The following is a 15,902-nucleotide window of genomic DNA, read 5'->3' as shown; positions in this document are numbered from 1 at the left end:
TGCACTTATGTTGAAAACACAATAAAACAAATATTGGAAGTGAAAAACGAGCCTTGTTTGTCTTTCATTGTCTAGGATAACTGCTAATTTGGATATTAGCAGCCTCCCAGCTTCAGAGTCAAATTGTTAATAGGTTCTTTTCCATTCATTTACGTGCTGGTATTGAAAACAGAAACCTTCCAAACCACATATTATTTAGTGGTGCCCTCACTTAGGGCCCATTTCCCCTGTTGTGGTTTTATTGTGGTTAGGAAAGAAACCAAGCCACACAGACACAGCCAGGAAAAGTCTGTACCACTGTATTATAAGGTACTGTCTTCATCCAAGTGTTTCTGTAAACTGTGGTTTAGCAATATGTAATCTAAAGCTCTTTGCTACTGCTTTTTGGAATACCTATTCTTCTTTATTGTTTTCGATGGCCCAACATGCAAAACTCATACAATCAGAGTCAAAATACATTCAAACTGGCAATAAACACATGCAATATATAAGTAAAACAAATGCAAGACCTATACCTTGTTTAAAAAAATGCAGCAATGAAAATGGCCCTTAAAATTCCAGGGTTAAAAATTCTTTTTACATTGTCCGTATTTACATAAACCACTTCAGCAATATATTAAAAATGTTGTTTATTAAAAAAAAAAATCATTTTTCTTAATATTTCAATACAAATATCCTGCGTAACCAGTGTCTATGAATTTGAGCCACAGCCACAACTAAAACCTTCTACTGAACTGTTCTTGCAGCAGTAAACTGCAGAGTGTCGTAAGCTTGACATAATGATATATCAAGCTATAGTAAACAAGCATATAGGTCTTCTACATAAGGTAGCAAAGAGAGCCATGAAACCGTTGCAACTAAAATGGTTTTCACCAAGGAAATAAGATTGCTCAATCTACTACTCTATTATATGGTTTACTGCTGCACTTCATAAATGGCTCTTTATGGTGTTACATAAGGTGGAACTGATTTCTCTTTACAGTCTGGTAAACTGGCCCCATTTTATACTGGGAATCCCACAATCAAATTATTCTTTGGTGAACAACTCTCTGGTTCCATTGAGATAACGTGGGCTTTGTATCCACACTGTTCTGCAGCCCATGCTCGATCCAGGTCCACCAATCCCATACATCGCTTCCCTTTGAGACACAAATAAAAATGTATTATTACCCTCTTCCGCTAGTTAAAACCATGATATGTCAGTAGTACTCAATACGGCAGTAAATTAAACAAAAGATCTTACATGCTGATAAAATAATGGTATATAGCCAATTCAAAGCTGATAAAAACGAATGATATACAACCAATCCAAAGCTGATAAACGAATGATATACAACCAATCCAAAGCCAATCTCAACTAAACAGTTTGTATACATTTATTCAGGGCAACTTTGATATTATTATCCTACATGGTATTGCCAATAGCTGCCACTAACTACGCATTAGCAAACTGGCAACTTTTTGTGTCCGGCTAAGGTAATCAATGTCAATAATGCCAGTTCAAACTTGGTGAATCATGCCGACAGTCTGTAATTTAGCACTGATACACAAGCAATTAGCGTTCACTTACTGATTTACACTTTCCCAGCCAAAACTTTTATCTTGTTTTGGTACATAGGTCAGAACCTCTGACAGGTAATTGTTGCTTTCTCTGTTCTGGTGACAGAAGCTCAGAAAGTGGGAAATCTTGCCAATGGGTACTCAGAAAGCAACAAAAACACCTGAGTTTGAAAGGTTAGAACCAATGGGAGGTTTACAATGTCCTCTGTGTCTTTATTTACTGATGACCCTCGGGCTCATAATTAATAAAATGAGAGAGGAAATTAACCCAATGGATTGACACATGATTGAGACAGCAATAAAAATGTGGAAGACTTTCTAACCATTTCCCACTCTGTTAAAAATAGAAGCTGGGCTTTACATTTATCTTATCTTTTTTTTCCTTAATATTGTCTAGACTTTGTTCTGTTTCATCAGTAAAAATAGGCCATACTCAATGTTAAATCAGAAGTAAAAGAAATAAAGTACTGATGCTTAAAGCTTCATAAATCCCCTGACTGACCTGCAGTTGGCTGAGTGAGCTGCAACGGCATGTCCTGAGATTCTTAAAAAGAATAACTAACATTCAAGGGAAACAACTGCACTGGCTCCTGTCTACTGTCTGAGCTTCATTCTATTATACTATACTTAAGGGAAATCCATTTTCCTTGTAATATGTAAAAATGTACTTAGAAATGTCCCTGGTAGCCCAATAAGATTGATGCAACTAGTACATGAATATCTAATCTATATTTTAAAATATATCATGTAGCATACACTTACCTATCAGTCTCCGCTCTGGAGGAAGTTGGACAGCTGTCTGATCTGCAAATCTACATAGCATCATGTGTTCCTGTATGAACAAGAAAGGAGCAATTAAAGTGGACCTCTCAAATACTTTACAAGTCTATAAGAATACATTCCTGACATATAACATGACACTAACATCAGTATAAATGGTTTTAAGAAGAGGAATCTTTTAGAATTAAAAGGCATTCATTGTGTAGTCACCTTGACAGGCTGAAATATGTGTTGGCTGGACGCTGTACCGAATAGTACTCACGATTAGGGCCATATGCCCAAAATGCAGGTGTTCTGGGCATACATCCCTGAATGCATAGGGCCCTAAGCGTACTGCTTGGTACAGCATCCTGCCACCGCATATTTCAGCCTGTCAAAGACTGATGGTAGTGGGGCTGGATGTTGCACCTGTGCCTGCTGGGTGCCTAAAAATACTGTGATTTTATGCTGTTGGGCCAAACCACGCATGTGCATGTAGCCATTAAATGATGCTATCAGTCTTCTGCAGGCAGAATAAAGGATTTTCTCTGCCATCTTTCCTCCAGTGATCTTACTGCAACAATGTAACTTTGCAGCAAGTCACAGGGTGAGAGGCTGCAGTTGGGGGATGTTCTGTGTCATAAATTTGTGATGACTGTTTTATGCCAAAGTCAGCTTTTTAGTTTCAGATGTAAATGCTAACCATGGATGATGCCTGAATGAATGAGTGTCATGTCTCTGGAAAGGAAAACGGATGAAGGCATTATCAGGAGAGTACATTACTTTGCATGCATGCACATAACAAAAAAATATGCTGGGTCTAATTTAAATGTATTCTGATATATAGGATGGAATATACATAAGAGAATGAATCTGTCTCAAAACTTTAAAATGAATAGAAAATACACCTTGGTATTACTTTATGAAGCTATGCTTTTGAGAGTGCAAGCTGCAGAGCATTCCCCTGTTAAACTAGTGTAGGAGAAATAATGTACTTTTAAAGGTGAACAGAAATTTACAGTAAAACATGAGGAGTAAGAATGTAAAACTTAATCATACTTGAATTGCCAGCTTAACCTGGTCACAGAAATTATGAAAATATCACTAACTAGTGAGAGTAGCAGTGCATTGTACCATGCTAGCCATCGACAAGAGTAGAAGTTTGGATCTAGGTGGTACCATTTATTGGATGATTAAATAGGTTGTCCTGTAAGCTTTTGAGGCATGTGGGCCTCTTCTTCAAGCAATAAGAGTAGTAGTAAGAGACATGCATTTTATACAGTAAGCCACACACATTGCATATTTTGGTTGATTGGTTACTACTAGTTCTTATTGCCTGAAGAAGAAGCCTGCATGCCTCGAAAGTTTGCACTACAGCCTATTTAGTTAGCCAAGAAATGTTATCACTGCAGATCCTGGCTTGTGAATGCACTGTATATACTTAAACTGTTCAAGCTTACATGAACTACCTAGTCCTGTGCCATATACTAACCATTGACGAATTCCAACCCAGACAACATCTTTTTCATCTAATGAAGGTTTGTGAACTATGATACCATACAAACATCCCAGTTGTCCAATCCCGCCAAAATAATATATATTGCCGCTCAGCAAGTAATCTCATTAAGAAACAGTTTAAATATGTGTGTGTTTGAATTGTCCACTGCATTCTACCTTACACCAATTGGCTCTGAGATTCGAATAAAGAAAATACTTGAAACTATACAACAGCATTAAAGTAGGATTAATTCTGGATAATTAACAGACAAGAGGCCCTAATCTGCATGGTCAGGCTGGGAGACAATGCCCCCCTATTAACGTTGAATGCTGGCCCCTCAGCCAATTATCTAGGCTAAATTCATAAAGAGGTCCATTAAAAGTATCAAAGATCTCTACCTGTACTACAGCCTGTAAATTCAGGAATTCTTTACTGCAGCTTGTGCAAACATATGCCCTTGTCACATATCTCAATATGGCTGCTGGCGACACAGTGATACAGGAAATATACAAAGAATGTGATTAGTCTAAGCTTTTCAAATATAAAAAAAGACTTCTTTAACAGCCATAAAACTAAAATGAAGAAAACTTGGCAGCTATTACAATTTGTACTTGTACTCCTATCATTTATAGAACAAATATTTGGAAGATGTCTTTACTGTGAGCCTTAAGGTAGATGGTAATTAGTCATGCTATCGTTCTTACTAAACTACTAAAGTTTTCTAACAATAATCTTTTTAGTCAAACACCACCTTGATATGGTTAAATAAGAAGAATTTGACAGTTTTGTTTTAGAAAGAGGGTGATGAGGACTTGAGGGTTTCTACCTTCTATCATCTAATGAAGATAGTATGATATGGTTATGATATTTTTCTTCTCATTAAAGTTTAACTTGTTACATACCCAGGCAGTTCAGAATGAACAAAAAGTGCATCTGCAGAAGTTATCTTCCTGACAGCAACTCAAAATGATCAGAAAATCCAAAGATAAGCAGCTGTTACTGTACAGTGTATGCAAATCTTAAGCCGGCCATAGACGGTTCGATTCGAACCATGTATGGGCAGGCTGAATGTACCAAAGTTGATCGATCAATCAACTTGGGTACAACCAGCCTTCCAGATTTTACATCCCATTATTTTTATTTATTTCAGTTACTTATATATAGCTGTCAATTTACACAGAGCTTTTACATATACATTGTACATTCACATCAGTCCCTGCCCTCAAGGAGCTTACAATCTAAGGTCCCTAACTCACATTCATACATACTAGGGACAATTTAGACAGGATCCAATTAAACTACCAGCATGTCTTTGGAATGTGGGAGTAAACCAGAGTACCCGGAGGAAACCCACGCAGGCACCGGGAGAACATGCAAACTCCAGGCATTGTGCCGCTAGCAATAATCACAATGGCTTCACAGCAGGGATCCCCCCATCAACACTGACTGTGTTGATGGGGAAATTGAGGGAATTTCTTAGCTGCAATCAGTGGTTGCAGGAAAGAAATTCACTCCCTCTATGGCTGGCCCTATAGTAACTTTTTCTGTAGCAAAAGTTGGCCACATTATTTCCGCCCTCTTCTGGTCAATATAACCACCTATTTTATTAGCGGGCATTTTATATCTTTTTATGTTTTATATTTCCCTGTATAATACTGATATTGGCCCCAACAGTCATATCTTATAGGTCTACTCATCATGAAGGACTCATTGATGCACTCATACATATCTGCATTTGCATTCTTTGCACCAGGGCACTGGGGTTAATGTAGTGCAATCAGCCAAAATGTCTAACCTGGATAAAATTTGCATAGACACTAGAGGACTGTTGGGTATGTTGGCACAATCCAATCACTATTAGACACCTGAGTTTACTTGTTGGTTTCTCCATTAAACAGTTGCCTTTACCAACATTTATTTTTGTAACCTTTGGAAAGCGATGTACAATGAGATGGACAAGCAGCCACTAGGATATTATAAGGCTGTGTCAATGTAAATGTGAGAGATGTGTATCTGTACACATGCGATAACATTAGAACCAGTTCTACTGTACCCACACAATACAAGAATTCAGGTATGGAGTCAAATGATCAGGTGTAGAAAGATTTGGCCATACACAAATCTGTTTAAAATGAAGGATCCTGAGCTCAACAATGATCTTCCTATGGTAACCTGTTCTTAATATGTATGACCATGATTAGAATAGCCAGTAAAAACAACAATGGTAATCTGTTCTTAACATGTATAAACACAATTAGAATATCCAATAAAAACAACAAACGCACAAAAAACACCATTCGTTAACTATGTGATTTATTCATTTATTGCATTAATTGCCTAGGTGGGAACAAAACCTGGCAAAAAATTGTCATGTGAAGGATTACACTGGAAACAGGGTGGCACAGTGGTGTTGTGAATAGCACTTTCGCCTAGCAGTAAGAATGGTCGCTGGTTCGAATCCCAACCACGACACTACCTGCCTGGAGTTTGCATATTCTCCCTGTGCCTGCGTGGGTTTCCTCCAGGTACTCCGGTTTCCTCCCACACTCCAAAGACATGCTGGTAGGTTAATTGGATCCTCTCTAAATTGTCCCTAGTATGTATGAATGTGAGTTAGGGACCTTAGATTGTAAGCTCCTTGAGGGTTGGGACTGATGTGAATGTACAATTTATATGTAAAGCGCGACATAAATTGATGGCGCTATATAAGCACAAATTAGTGAAATAAAATAAATAAATAATAAAATAAAAAACAGGGGGTTAAACTCTAGTTACAAACAAACATCAAATGGGTGTATTAGCTGTGAGAATATGACCCACTGACTTATTGAGACAAGGACAGAACAGCTTAAGCTGACTAAAGAGTTCCTTGCTTCAGAATTAATTATCCAGAAGGTCACTGACCCTACAGGAAAATGAAACCTCCCAGACTGCTTAAAAGGATTAAAAACAAAGCTGTTTTGAGTCTTTATTGTTCTTTTAATTATATATTCAGGGAGGCTGAATTCACAACACTGTAATCTTGTAGCCGAGGCTAAAATACAATATTTTATACAAAATATACTATAAACGTATGGTTAAAAAATGTATCTCTATATAAAGATAATATAATAACCAACAGAAAAAAAATAATTAGCTGAATTATTCAATTCTCGAAAGTAACAGACTGCCTGGTAGCAAACACTGTTGAAATGCTATACCATACAAAATTATAAATACATATATACACACACAGCTTTGCCCTATTTTCTCAAATATGTCTTGTTCAATCTGCGGTACCCTATAAGGCTCCTAACTGTTGCAAGGACCGAATGTAGCCAAGTGCTTGGCTAGAGACAGAATGATTTAGGACTGCGGCACTGCTCTCTCCCTCTCTGTACTCCCAATAGACTTCAGCTAAATGGGCTAACACAACCACACCTCCATCTAAAAGGGGGAGCTGACATGCAGAAGGTGCTCAAAAGACTTTATGGTTGGCAGCATTGAATCAATGAAGATAACATTTGGGAAAGAAACTTTACTATGGCAGTCTATGGACCATTGGACTACAGTTCCCGAAGCGAGCTAAGTAGAGCAGAGAGAATTGTATTTTCTCAGGCTGAATACAGAGGAACTCACTTTTTGCTGTGAGAAGACTGATATGTGCACATCGCTGCAACTATGTGCACATCAACTTGCCATAAGTCTGTGGCCATGCTGAGGACCAGAGTCGCTCCAGGCAGATCCAAAAGTGAGCCGACATCTGAACACGGGACTGGTGAGAAGACCCTGCTGCCATTAACCTGTTGCAGCTAGCAGAGACACATCAGGTCTGGCCATCTAACTTGCAGCATTATTTACTGCATAAACTATGCGCTCTCTCTCTTTAAACATAAAATAAATACTTACAACTACCCAAAATATCAATAACTTGCCTGTAAAATAAATTAATAAATTATGACATATAAATCATGTCCATAAGTGAAATCAAAGCACATAGTGCAAGTCCCACTTATAACATGAAGTAAATCTTGCAGTAAACAGAACATTAGAACTTGTAAAAGAAGCATTGTGTTTACAACAACACACAGCAAATGAGTGTTCACTTCACAGTCCCCAGTGCTAAAAAGCTCTTTATACAGTTACAATATTCCTCAGGTTCCCTGGTGATCCAGCGCTGAACATAAAGGTCACACAGAGCATATAAGGAACAAAATGGCATATTTATTAAATATTAAATAATCATATTTATTAAAAATGACACTCAAATTGGAGATGAAAGACCGACAATACTAAGAACAGCACTGCCACAAGTCCACAGGCGAGCTCGATGATGTTACAAACCAAGCCCCACCCAACATGTTTCAAAACACATTGGGCAGGGCTTGGTTTGCGACGTCATTACACCCGCTGGTCGACTTGCTAAGGTTTAGGGTTCAGTTCTTATAATATTCCATAAAAATAACTGAGCTTCTTAAAGTGGATCTCCACCCTCTAAAACATGATACTTCCTCTCCACATTTTTTTATTTCTTCTATCTTTTTATTAATGAGAAGAGGAACTTAGCTGGACAACGCTGGATCTGCCGAATGGGTGAGTATCTGAAATGTGCAGAATTCACCACCACGTAAGTAGGGAACCTACTGTGATTCTGATCAATGTGTAGCCCACATTTATAACACATTCATTTCCTTTTTCTCAAATGTAACTTTGTATGATTTTACAAATAATACAGAAATCTGGTACACCATTCTGTAGCATTTCATTGCAGAAACACTCATGATAAAGAAGGGTTATGATAAATATGATAAAGTGAAAATTACCTTGTACGATAAAACTTCCTGAAAGCGGCCACTGTAAAAAATGACAAAAACATAAATTCAAGATGAATAAAAACTACTGCTATGTAATACCATTCTATGAGTTCCAGATTTTCCATTGAGCTGGAAGCTGTCGCTGTCAGTCATGTCATGACAAAATATATGTGCATGTAGACACCAACTAGGCTGTTCCAAGAAGGATGTACAGTTTGTATCTTCTGGGAGAAATGGGTCACACAACCTCCTTTCATAGCAACTGTTCAGATAAACGTGAACATACATTTTGCCTGTGTAAGGCAAAGCAACAGGTTCACTGAATTGCCTTCCCACCCCCTGCTAATACTAAACTTCGTTTCGCTCCACTGCCACTCCATTCAACTGGCCTTGCCAAGTGACATACAGTATCTCACAAAAGTGAGTACACCCCTCACATTTTGGTAAATATTTTATATCTTTTTATGTGACAACACTGAAGAAATGACACTTTGCTACAATGTAAAGTAGAGAGTGTACAGCTTGTATAACAGTGTATATTTGCTGTCCCCTCAAAATAACTCAACACCCAGCCATTAATGTCTAAACCACTGGCAACAAAAGTGAGTTCGCCCCTAAGTGAAAATGTCAAAATTGGGCACAGAGTGTCAATATTTTGTGTGGCCACCATTATTTTCCAGCACTGCCTTAACCCTCTTGGGCATGTAGCTCACCAGAGCTTCACAGGTTGCCACTGGAGTCCACTTCCACTCCTCCATGACAACATCACAGAGCTGGTGGATGTTAGAGACCTTGTGCTCCTCCACCTTCTGTTTGAGGATGCCCCACAGATGCTGTTTAGGTCTGGAGACATGTCTAGGGTTTAAGCGTGGAGACATGCTTGGCCAGTCCATCACCTTTACCCTCAGCTTCTTTAGCAAGGCAGTGATCGTCCTGGAGGTGTGTTATCATATCGGCCCAGTCTCCAAAAGGGAGGGGGATCATGCTCTGCTTCAGTATGTCACAGTACATGTTGGCATTCATGGTGCCGACAGCACTCATGCAGCCCCAGACCATGACACTGCCACCACCATGCTTGATTGTAGGCAAGACACACTTGTCTTTGTACTCCTCACCTGGTTGCCACCACACATGCTTGACACCATCTAAACCAAATAAGTTTATCTTGGTCTTATCAGACCACAGGATATGGTTCCAGTAATCCATGTCCTTAGTTTGCTTCTGTAAACTGTTTGCGGGCTCTGTGCATCATCTTTAGAAGAGGCTTACTTCTGGGATGACAGCCATGCAGACCAATTTGATGCAGTGTGCGGCATATGGTCAGAGCACTGACAGGCTGAACCCCCACCCCTTCAACCATTGTAGCAATGCTATCAGCACTCATATGTCTATTTCCAAAAAACAACCTCTGGATATAATGCTGAGCATGTGAACTCAACTCCTTTGGTTGACCGTGGCAAGGTTTGTTCTGAGTGGAACCTGTCCTGTTAAACCGCTGTATGATCCCTAGCCACCGTGCTGTAGCTCAGTTTCAGGTTCTTGTCAATCTTTTTATAGCCTAGGCCATCTTTATGTAGAGCAACAATTCTTTTTTTTCAGATCCTCAGAGAGTTCTTCGCCATGAGGTACCATGTTGAACTTCCAGTGACCAGTATGAGAGAGTGAGAGCGATAACACCTAACACCAGAAGGGAAATTGGCTAATTGGGCCCAAATTTGGACATTTAGGGGTGTACTCACTTTTGTTGCCAACGGTTTAGACATGGCTGTGTGTTAAGGTATTTTGAGGGGACAGCAAATTTATACAAGCTGTACACTCACTACTTTACATTGTAGCAAAGTGTCATTTCTTCAGTGTTGTCACATGAAAAGATATAATAAAATATTTACAAAAATGTGGGGGGTATACTCACTTTTGTGAGATACTGTATCTGGTACCTCTGAGCATGGGGAGCAGGTGACTTGTCAAGCGGGAACTGGGGAGAGAATCCTGAACAGTTTGACTTGGAGCTTATACTTTCATTTTTACCCGTCACTTTGGCTAGCAAATAGGGAAGTGTGAAAGGAATTTTATTGGAGGAAACGGGGTGACCCATCTCTACTGGTACTTTTCCCCAATTAGATTTAAAGTGTATTTCCACATTTGCAGACAAAATGCCTACTTTATAATTGTTACGTGTTTCCATTAACATGGAGGGGGGGTGGAATAATGTTTAACATAATAAACCCTGTCTGTACTGTGTTCATAGTTCCTTATTATCAGTTCTAACAAAGGGTTAAGAATTTAAAAACCACCCCCTACATTGTATGGCAATGAGGGATAGTGTGGGAACAAAGACACTTGAGACTGCCCAGAAATTCTTGAAATCAGCATTCATGCATTCTATATATGAAGGTAAAAAAATTTCAGTGTGCAGTATTCCCCCATACCCCTCTCTAATACTTATCCGAGCCCCATCTCGATCCAGTTATGTGCACAAGAGCAGTGGCTCTCCTTCCTCATTGGCTGAGTCAATCACAGCCAGTGAGGAGGGAGCAGGGTGGCTCCTATGGGGGCGCTTGGCAAGGGGGAGGGCCAGGAGCATGAAAAATATGGGAAAACAACATTTTGGCTACACTGAAGCAGTTCCAGCACATTGGAGTGCTCTAGCCCTGTGAGAAAGAAAGCTCACCGTCCAAGTATAGGTTAAGTATATCAAACAAGACATGTATCATTACCTGCGTGGAAAGGTGGTCTTCACTGTGTTTTGGATAAATCCATAGCAGCAAGGGCAGATGACAAAGGCTGCTCTGGCAGCAATGCAGTGTTCAATCACCATATCTGTCGCCACTCCACATGCATGCAGTGCTACCTACACAGAATATGGACACTGTTAGCGTACATACAAATTGCAGGGACATGTTTTGGCCATGTTCAGACTAGATGTCTGTGTTTTAATGAACATTTACTCATGTGCTTTGGAGGCATTTCAAACGCATTTTACACTTAGGTGTATTTAAACCCAAGAACACAATGTAATATATCGCAGCTCCCCAGCCCTTAGATGTGGTGGCTGCTTTTTTTTTTTTTTTTTTTTTTTTTTTTAGGTCAAGTACATTTTTTACAGGTACAGAAAAATACCTGTGGCTTTACTCTGGCTAAAAGAAGTGTAGCGCCCTGCTCCTGTTGATCAGGCGATAGGATGAGCACTTTTCCTTGCACCTTAAAGAACTGTTTGCACTTTAAGTACTACATTACAGTATTGCATTTTGGTATTTTTTCACTATAGATGATAGCGGAGCTATTGTCCCACTATTCTTTATCTATTGATTGTGTTAACACAAGTTATAGCAGCAGATTTTGTATAATTTTTTGATTTGTCACACTGTGGAAAAGCACTAATTGGAGGTAGCGCAGCTCATATATATATATTTTATATCAACATTTTTTAATCTGCAAAATCCTGTGCATTTATTTATTTTTACAAAAAGTGGATTTGTCCTTTAAGGGCTAAAGCCCCGTACAAACAGGTTGAATGTCGGGAGACATCGGCCGGTTAAAAAAAAACAAACAGAAAAAAAATGCCCGACATTTGGCCCGTGTGTATACCACCCTGCCCAACAGAAGCTGGCCATTTGGCTTGTCAGACGAGCATGCTGGAAAGCCAGCAGCCGACTGACTCCCGATCAGCACACTCAGCCAATTGCGGAGAGCACTGATCGGAGTGTCCTGGTGAGGGGACCGTCCCCCTGTCATAACATAACAGCTCAACAGGGGAGATCGCTATACTAACGTCGCACATTTTTTTTTGGGTTCAACCGAAGAACTTATATAGTGTATACCAGGCTTAAGAAGACATTGTACACAGGTATGTTAACAGAACTTAGCAGTGGCTGTTCATCTTCCCAACACATAGAATTTATACATTTTGAAGGAAGTGGTATAGTATACAGTGCCTTGAAAAAGTATTCATACCCCTTGCAATTTTCCACAATTTGTCATGTTACAACCAAAAACGTAAATGTATTTTATGTGATAGACCAACACAATGTGGCACATAATTGTGAAGGGGAAAGAAAATTTATAATTGGTTTTCAAAATTTTTGACAAATAAATATGTGAAAAGTGTGGGATGCAATTGTATTCAGCCCCCCTGAGGTAATACTTTGTAGAACTGTCTTTCGCTGCAATTACAGCTGCAAGTCTTTTTGGGTTTGTCTCTACCAGCTTTGCACATCTAGAGAGTGAAATTTTTGCCCATTCTTCTTTGCAAATTTGCACAAGCTCTGTCAGATTGGACAGAAAGCATCTGTGAACAACAATTTTCAAGTCTTGCCACAGATTCTCAGTTGGATTTAGGTCTGGACTTTGACTGGGCCATTCTAACACATGAATATGCTTTGATCTAAACCATTCCATTGTAGCTCTGGCTGTATGTTTAGGGTCATTGTCCTGCTGGAAGATGAACCTCTGCCCCAGTCTCAAGTCTTTTGCAGACTAACAGGTTTTCTTCTAAGATTGCCCTGTATTTGGCTCCATCCATATTTCCATCAACTCTGATCAGCTTCCCTGTCACTGCTGAAGAAAAGCATCCCCACAACATGATGCTGCCACCATCATGTTTCATGGTGGGGATGGTGTGTTCAGGGGGATGTGCAGTGTTAGTTTTCCACCACACATAGCTTTTTGCTATGTGTTAAGTTCAAGTTCAGTTTTGGTCTCATCTGCCCGGCGCACCTTCTTCCACGTTTGCTGTGTCCCCCACATGGCTTCTCGCAAACTGCAAATGGGACTTTTTATAGCTTTCTTTCAACAATGGCGTTCTTCTTGCCACACTTCCATAAAGGCCAGATTTGTGGAGTGCATGACTAATAGTTGTCCTTTGGACAAATTCTCACACCTGAGCTGTGGATCTCTGCAGCTCTTCCAGAGTTACCATGGGCCTCTTCCCTGCTTCTCTGATTAATGCTCTCCTTGCCCGGCCTGTCAGTTTAGATGGACGGCCATGTCTTGGTAGGTTTACAATTTTACCATACTCTTTCCATTTTCGGATGATGGATTGAACAGTGCTCCATGAGATGTTCAAAGCTTGGGATATTTTCTTATAACCTAACCCTGCTTTAAACTTCTCCACAACTTTATCCCTGACCTGTCTGGTGTGTTCCTTGGCCTTCATGATGCTGTTTGTTCACTAAGGTTCTCTAACAAACCTCTGAGGGCTTCACAGAACAGCTGAATTTATACTGAGATTAAATTACACACAGGGGGACTCTATTTACTTATTATTAGGTGACTTCTAAAGGCAATTGGTTCCACTAGATTTTAGTCAGGGGTATCAGAGTAAAGGGGGCTGAATACAAATGCACACCACACTTTTCACATATTTATTTGTAAACCATTTTTGAAAAACATTTATCATTTTCCCTCCACTTCACAATTATGTGCCACTTTGTGTTGGTCTATTACATAAAATCCCAATAAAATGCATTTACGTTTTTGGTTGTAACATGACGAAATGTGGAAAATATTAAGGGGTATGAATACTTTTTCAAGACACTGTAGTTGCTAGAAAACATGTTTTTATTGATGGGATCACCTCTTTAAAGGTAAACGGGGCACACAAAGTTCACAAGGTACTGTTGTAGGACTACGTTTGAAAAACAACTCAGGACAAAGTGACATAAATTATTTGGTCCCTGCAAATAGTTAAAATTTAAAGAACAGTTTAATAGGTAATTTGTAAGTAAAACTTACACAGAATGCAGTTTCAAAGAATGCAAAGCATCCTATTTAAGATAAAGACTGAAATATCTGGACCTCCCACCAGTAGAATGAGAGTCACTGACCAATGTACAGTTACGGGGAGGGGAAATCTGCTCTTCTATTATGTATATAGATATTACCATCTGACTTGTGTTTCTGAAGCTTTTAGAAGATGAGGAGGACAGGAGAAGATGAAAGACAAAAAACAGACCATATACTTAGAGTTCATTCTTAGGATGTGGGGGGGAACATGTATACAGAAACGTTTGCTATATTTTTATTTGTGTTCATGTATAACTGCCTAGTAATCTTGTGTAGAGAGTCATCTGTTTAGTAACAGAGTTATATTTTAAGGAGTATTTTATAGCTTTCACATTACAGTAAACCAAACAAATTACAAATGTGTTATTTTTTTGTATATTGTCGGGTTCATGAACGTATCCAATAATTAAATCACCAATGACACATTCTGTGTGGGTGTATTTTAAGAACGTCTTCATAATAAACTATTATCACAGTGACAAAATGGAATTTTAAGTTTCAGAATTGAGTCATCTAGTATCCTGACAATATGCAGAGAAATGTCATTTCTGAAAACTACATGGGTTACCATTAACAAGAGAACACAACGTGAAAAAATAAAATAAAAAAAACAACTAAACAACAAAGAAAGCTGGTCATACATTGTCAGTACCACATGGCTCGACAAAAAAAACAATCTCCTTATCAACTTTTGTCTAAAGCCTCCAATTGGAAAATTCTCAACTGAACAGGTACCAATATAATAGACCAAAGTGGAACTCTAATTATTCCTCCTAGGAAACCATTTATGAACATAGACAAGAATCCATAAAATCATACGCCTTTTTACAGAAGGAATGTCATTTTAATAAACATATAAAATCATCAAAATTCTATAGTTCAGATATTATATGAGGGTATGTCCCGACATTAAACTGTCATATCTGTCTATGTGTTTTGCAGACACAGTCACTTCAGGACTTTGCACATGTTTTCCATATCAGAAAAACTTGTTCTAAAGAAATAAACAGATATGCTACCAAACTATATGATAAAGTATACATAAGAATAAAATAGAATTCTACAGCAATTGAAGAATTGTAGAATTATATTTTATTGTAATATTATTTATGCTTTGGGGGAGAAGAGGATTTCTTCTGGGTGTGGAAGGATTTGTGCTGGAGAGGGGGAGGATGGGGGAGGGGGGGGGATTGTGCTGGGAGGAGATTGAAAAGATGAGGATGAGAGGATTTGTGATTGGGGGGAGAGAATTTGTGCTGGGAGGAGGAATATGGAGGAAAGTATTTGTGCTATGAAACGGGATTCGGGAGGGGGTAGGATTTGTGCAAAGAGGGAGGATTTGGAAGTGAAGATAATTTGTGCTAGGTGAGAAGATGGGGGGGGGGGGGGGGTAAAAGAATACTGCTGGGGAATGGGGGGGGGGGGAATAAGGATGATTTGTGTTGGGGAGGAGGGGAGATAATTTGTACTAAGATGATTTGTGCTGGAGGGATTTGTGCTGGGGGGGG

At 39.1% G+C, this 15,902-nt stretch overlaps 1 protein-coding gene across 3 annotated transcripts in view; it reads right to left on the bottom strand.

The window, feature by feature from the left end:
- Window positions 1-612: 612 nt before the first annotated feature.
- GSTCD (glutathione S-transferase C-terminal domain containing) overlaps window positions 613-15,902 on the bottom strand; it is a 287,431-nt gene continuing 272,141 nt past the window's right edge. For all 3 annotated transcript variants that reach the window (XM_073601880.1, XM_073601873.1, XM_073601887.1), the window contains 4 exons: window positions 11,328-11,461; window positions 8,620-8,650; window positions 2,323-2,392; window positions 613-1,139 (listed from right to left, as the gene is read on the bottom strand). In XM_073601880.1, the coding sequence (XP_073457981.1) occupies window positions 1,003-1,139; window positions 2,323-2,392; window positions 8,620-8,650; window positions 11,328-11,461 (372 nt within the window). In that variant the 3' untranslated portion in view covers window positions 613-1,002. The remainder of the gene's footprint in view (window positions 1,140-2,322; window positions 2,393-8,619; window positions 8,651-11,327; window positions 11,462-15,902) is intronic.

The sequence above is a fragment of the Aquarana catesbeiana genome, linkage group LG01 (assembly GCF_042186555.1).
Source record: "Aquarana catesbeiana isolate 2022-GZ linkage group LG01, ASM4218655v1, whole genome shotgun sequence".
NCBI classification, from domain to species: Eukaryota; Metazoa; Chordata; class Amphibia; order Anura; family Ranidae; genus Aquarana; species Aquarana catesbeiana.
The sequence above is the reverse complement of the archived record's forward strand: the minus strand, read 5'-3'. Positions and strand labels throughout refer to the sequence as shown.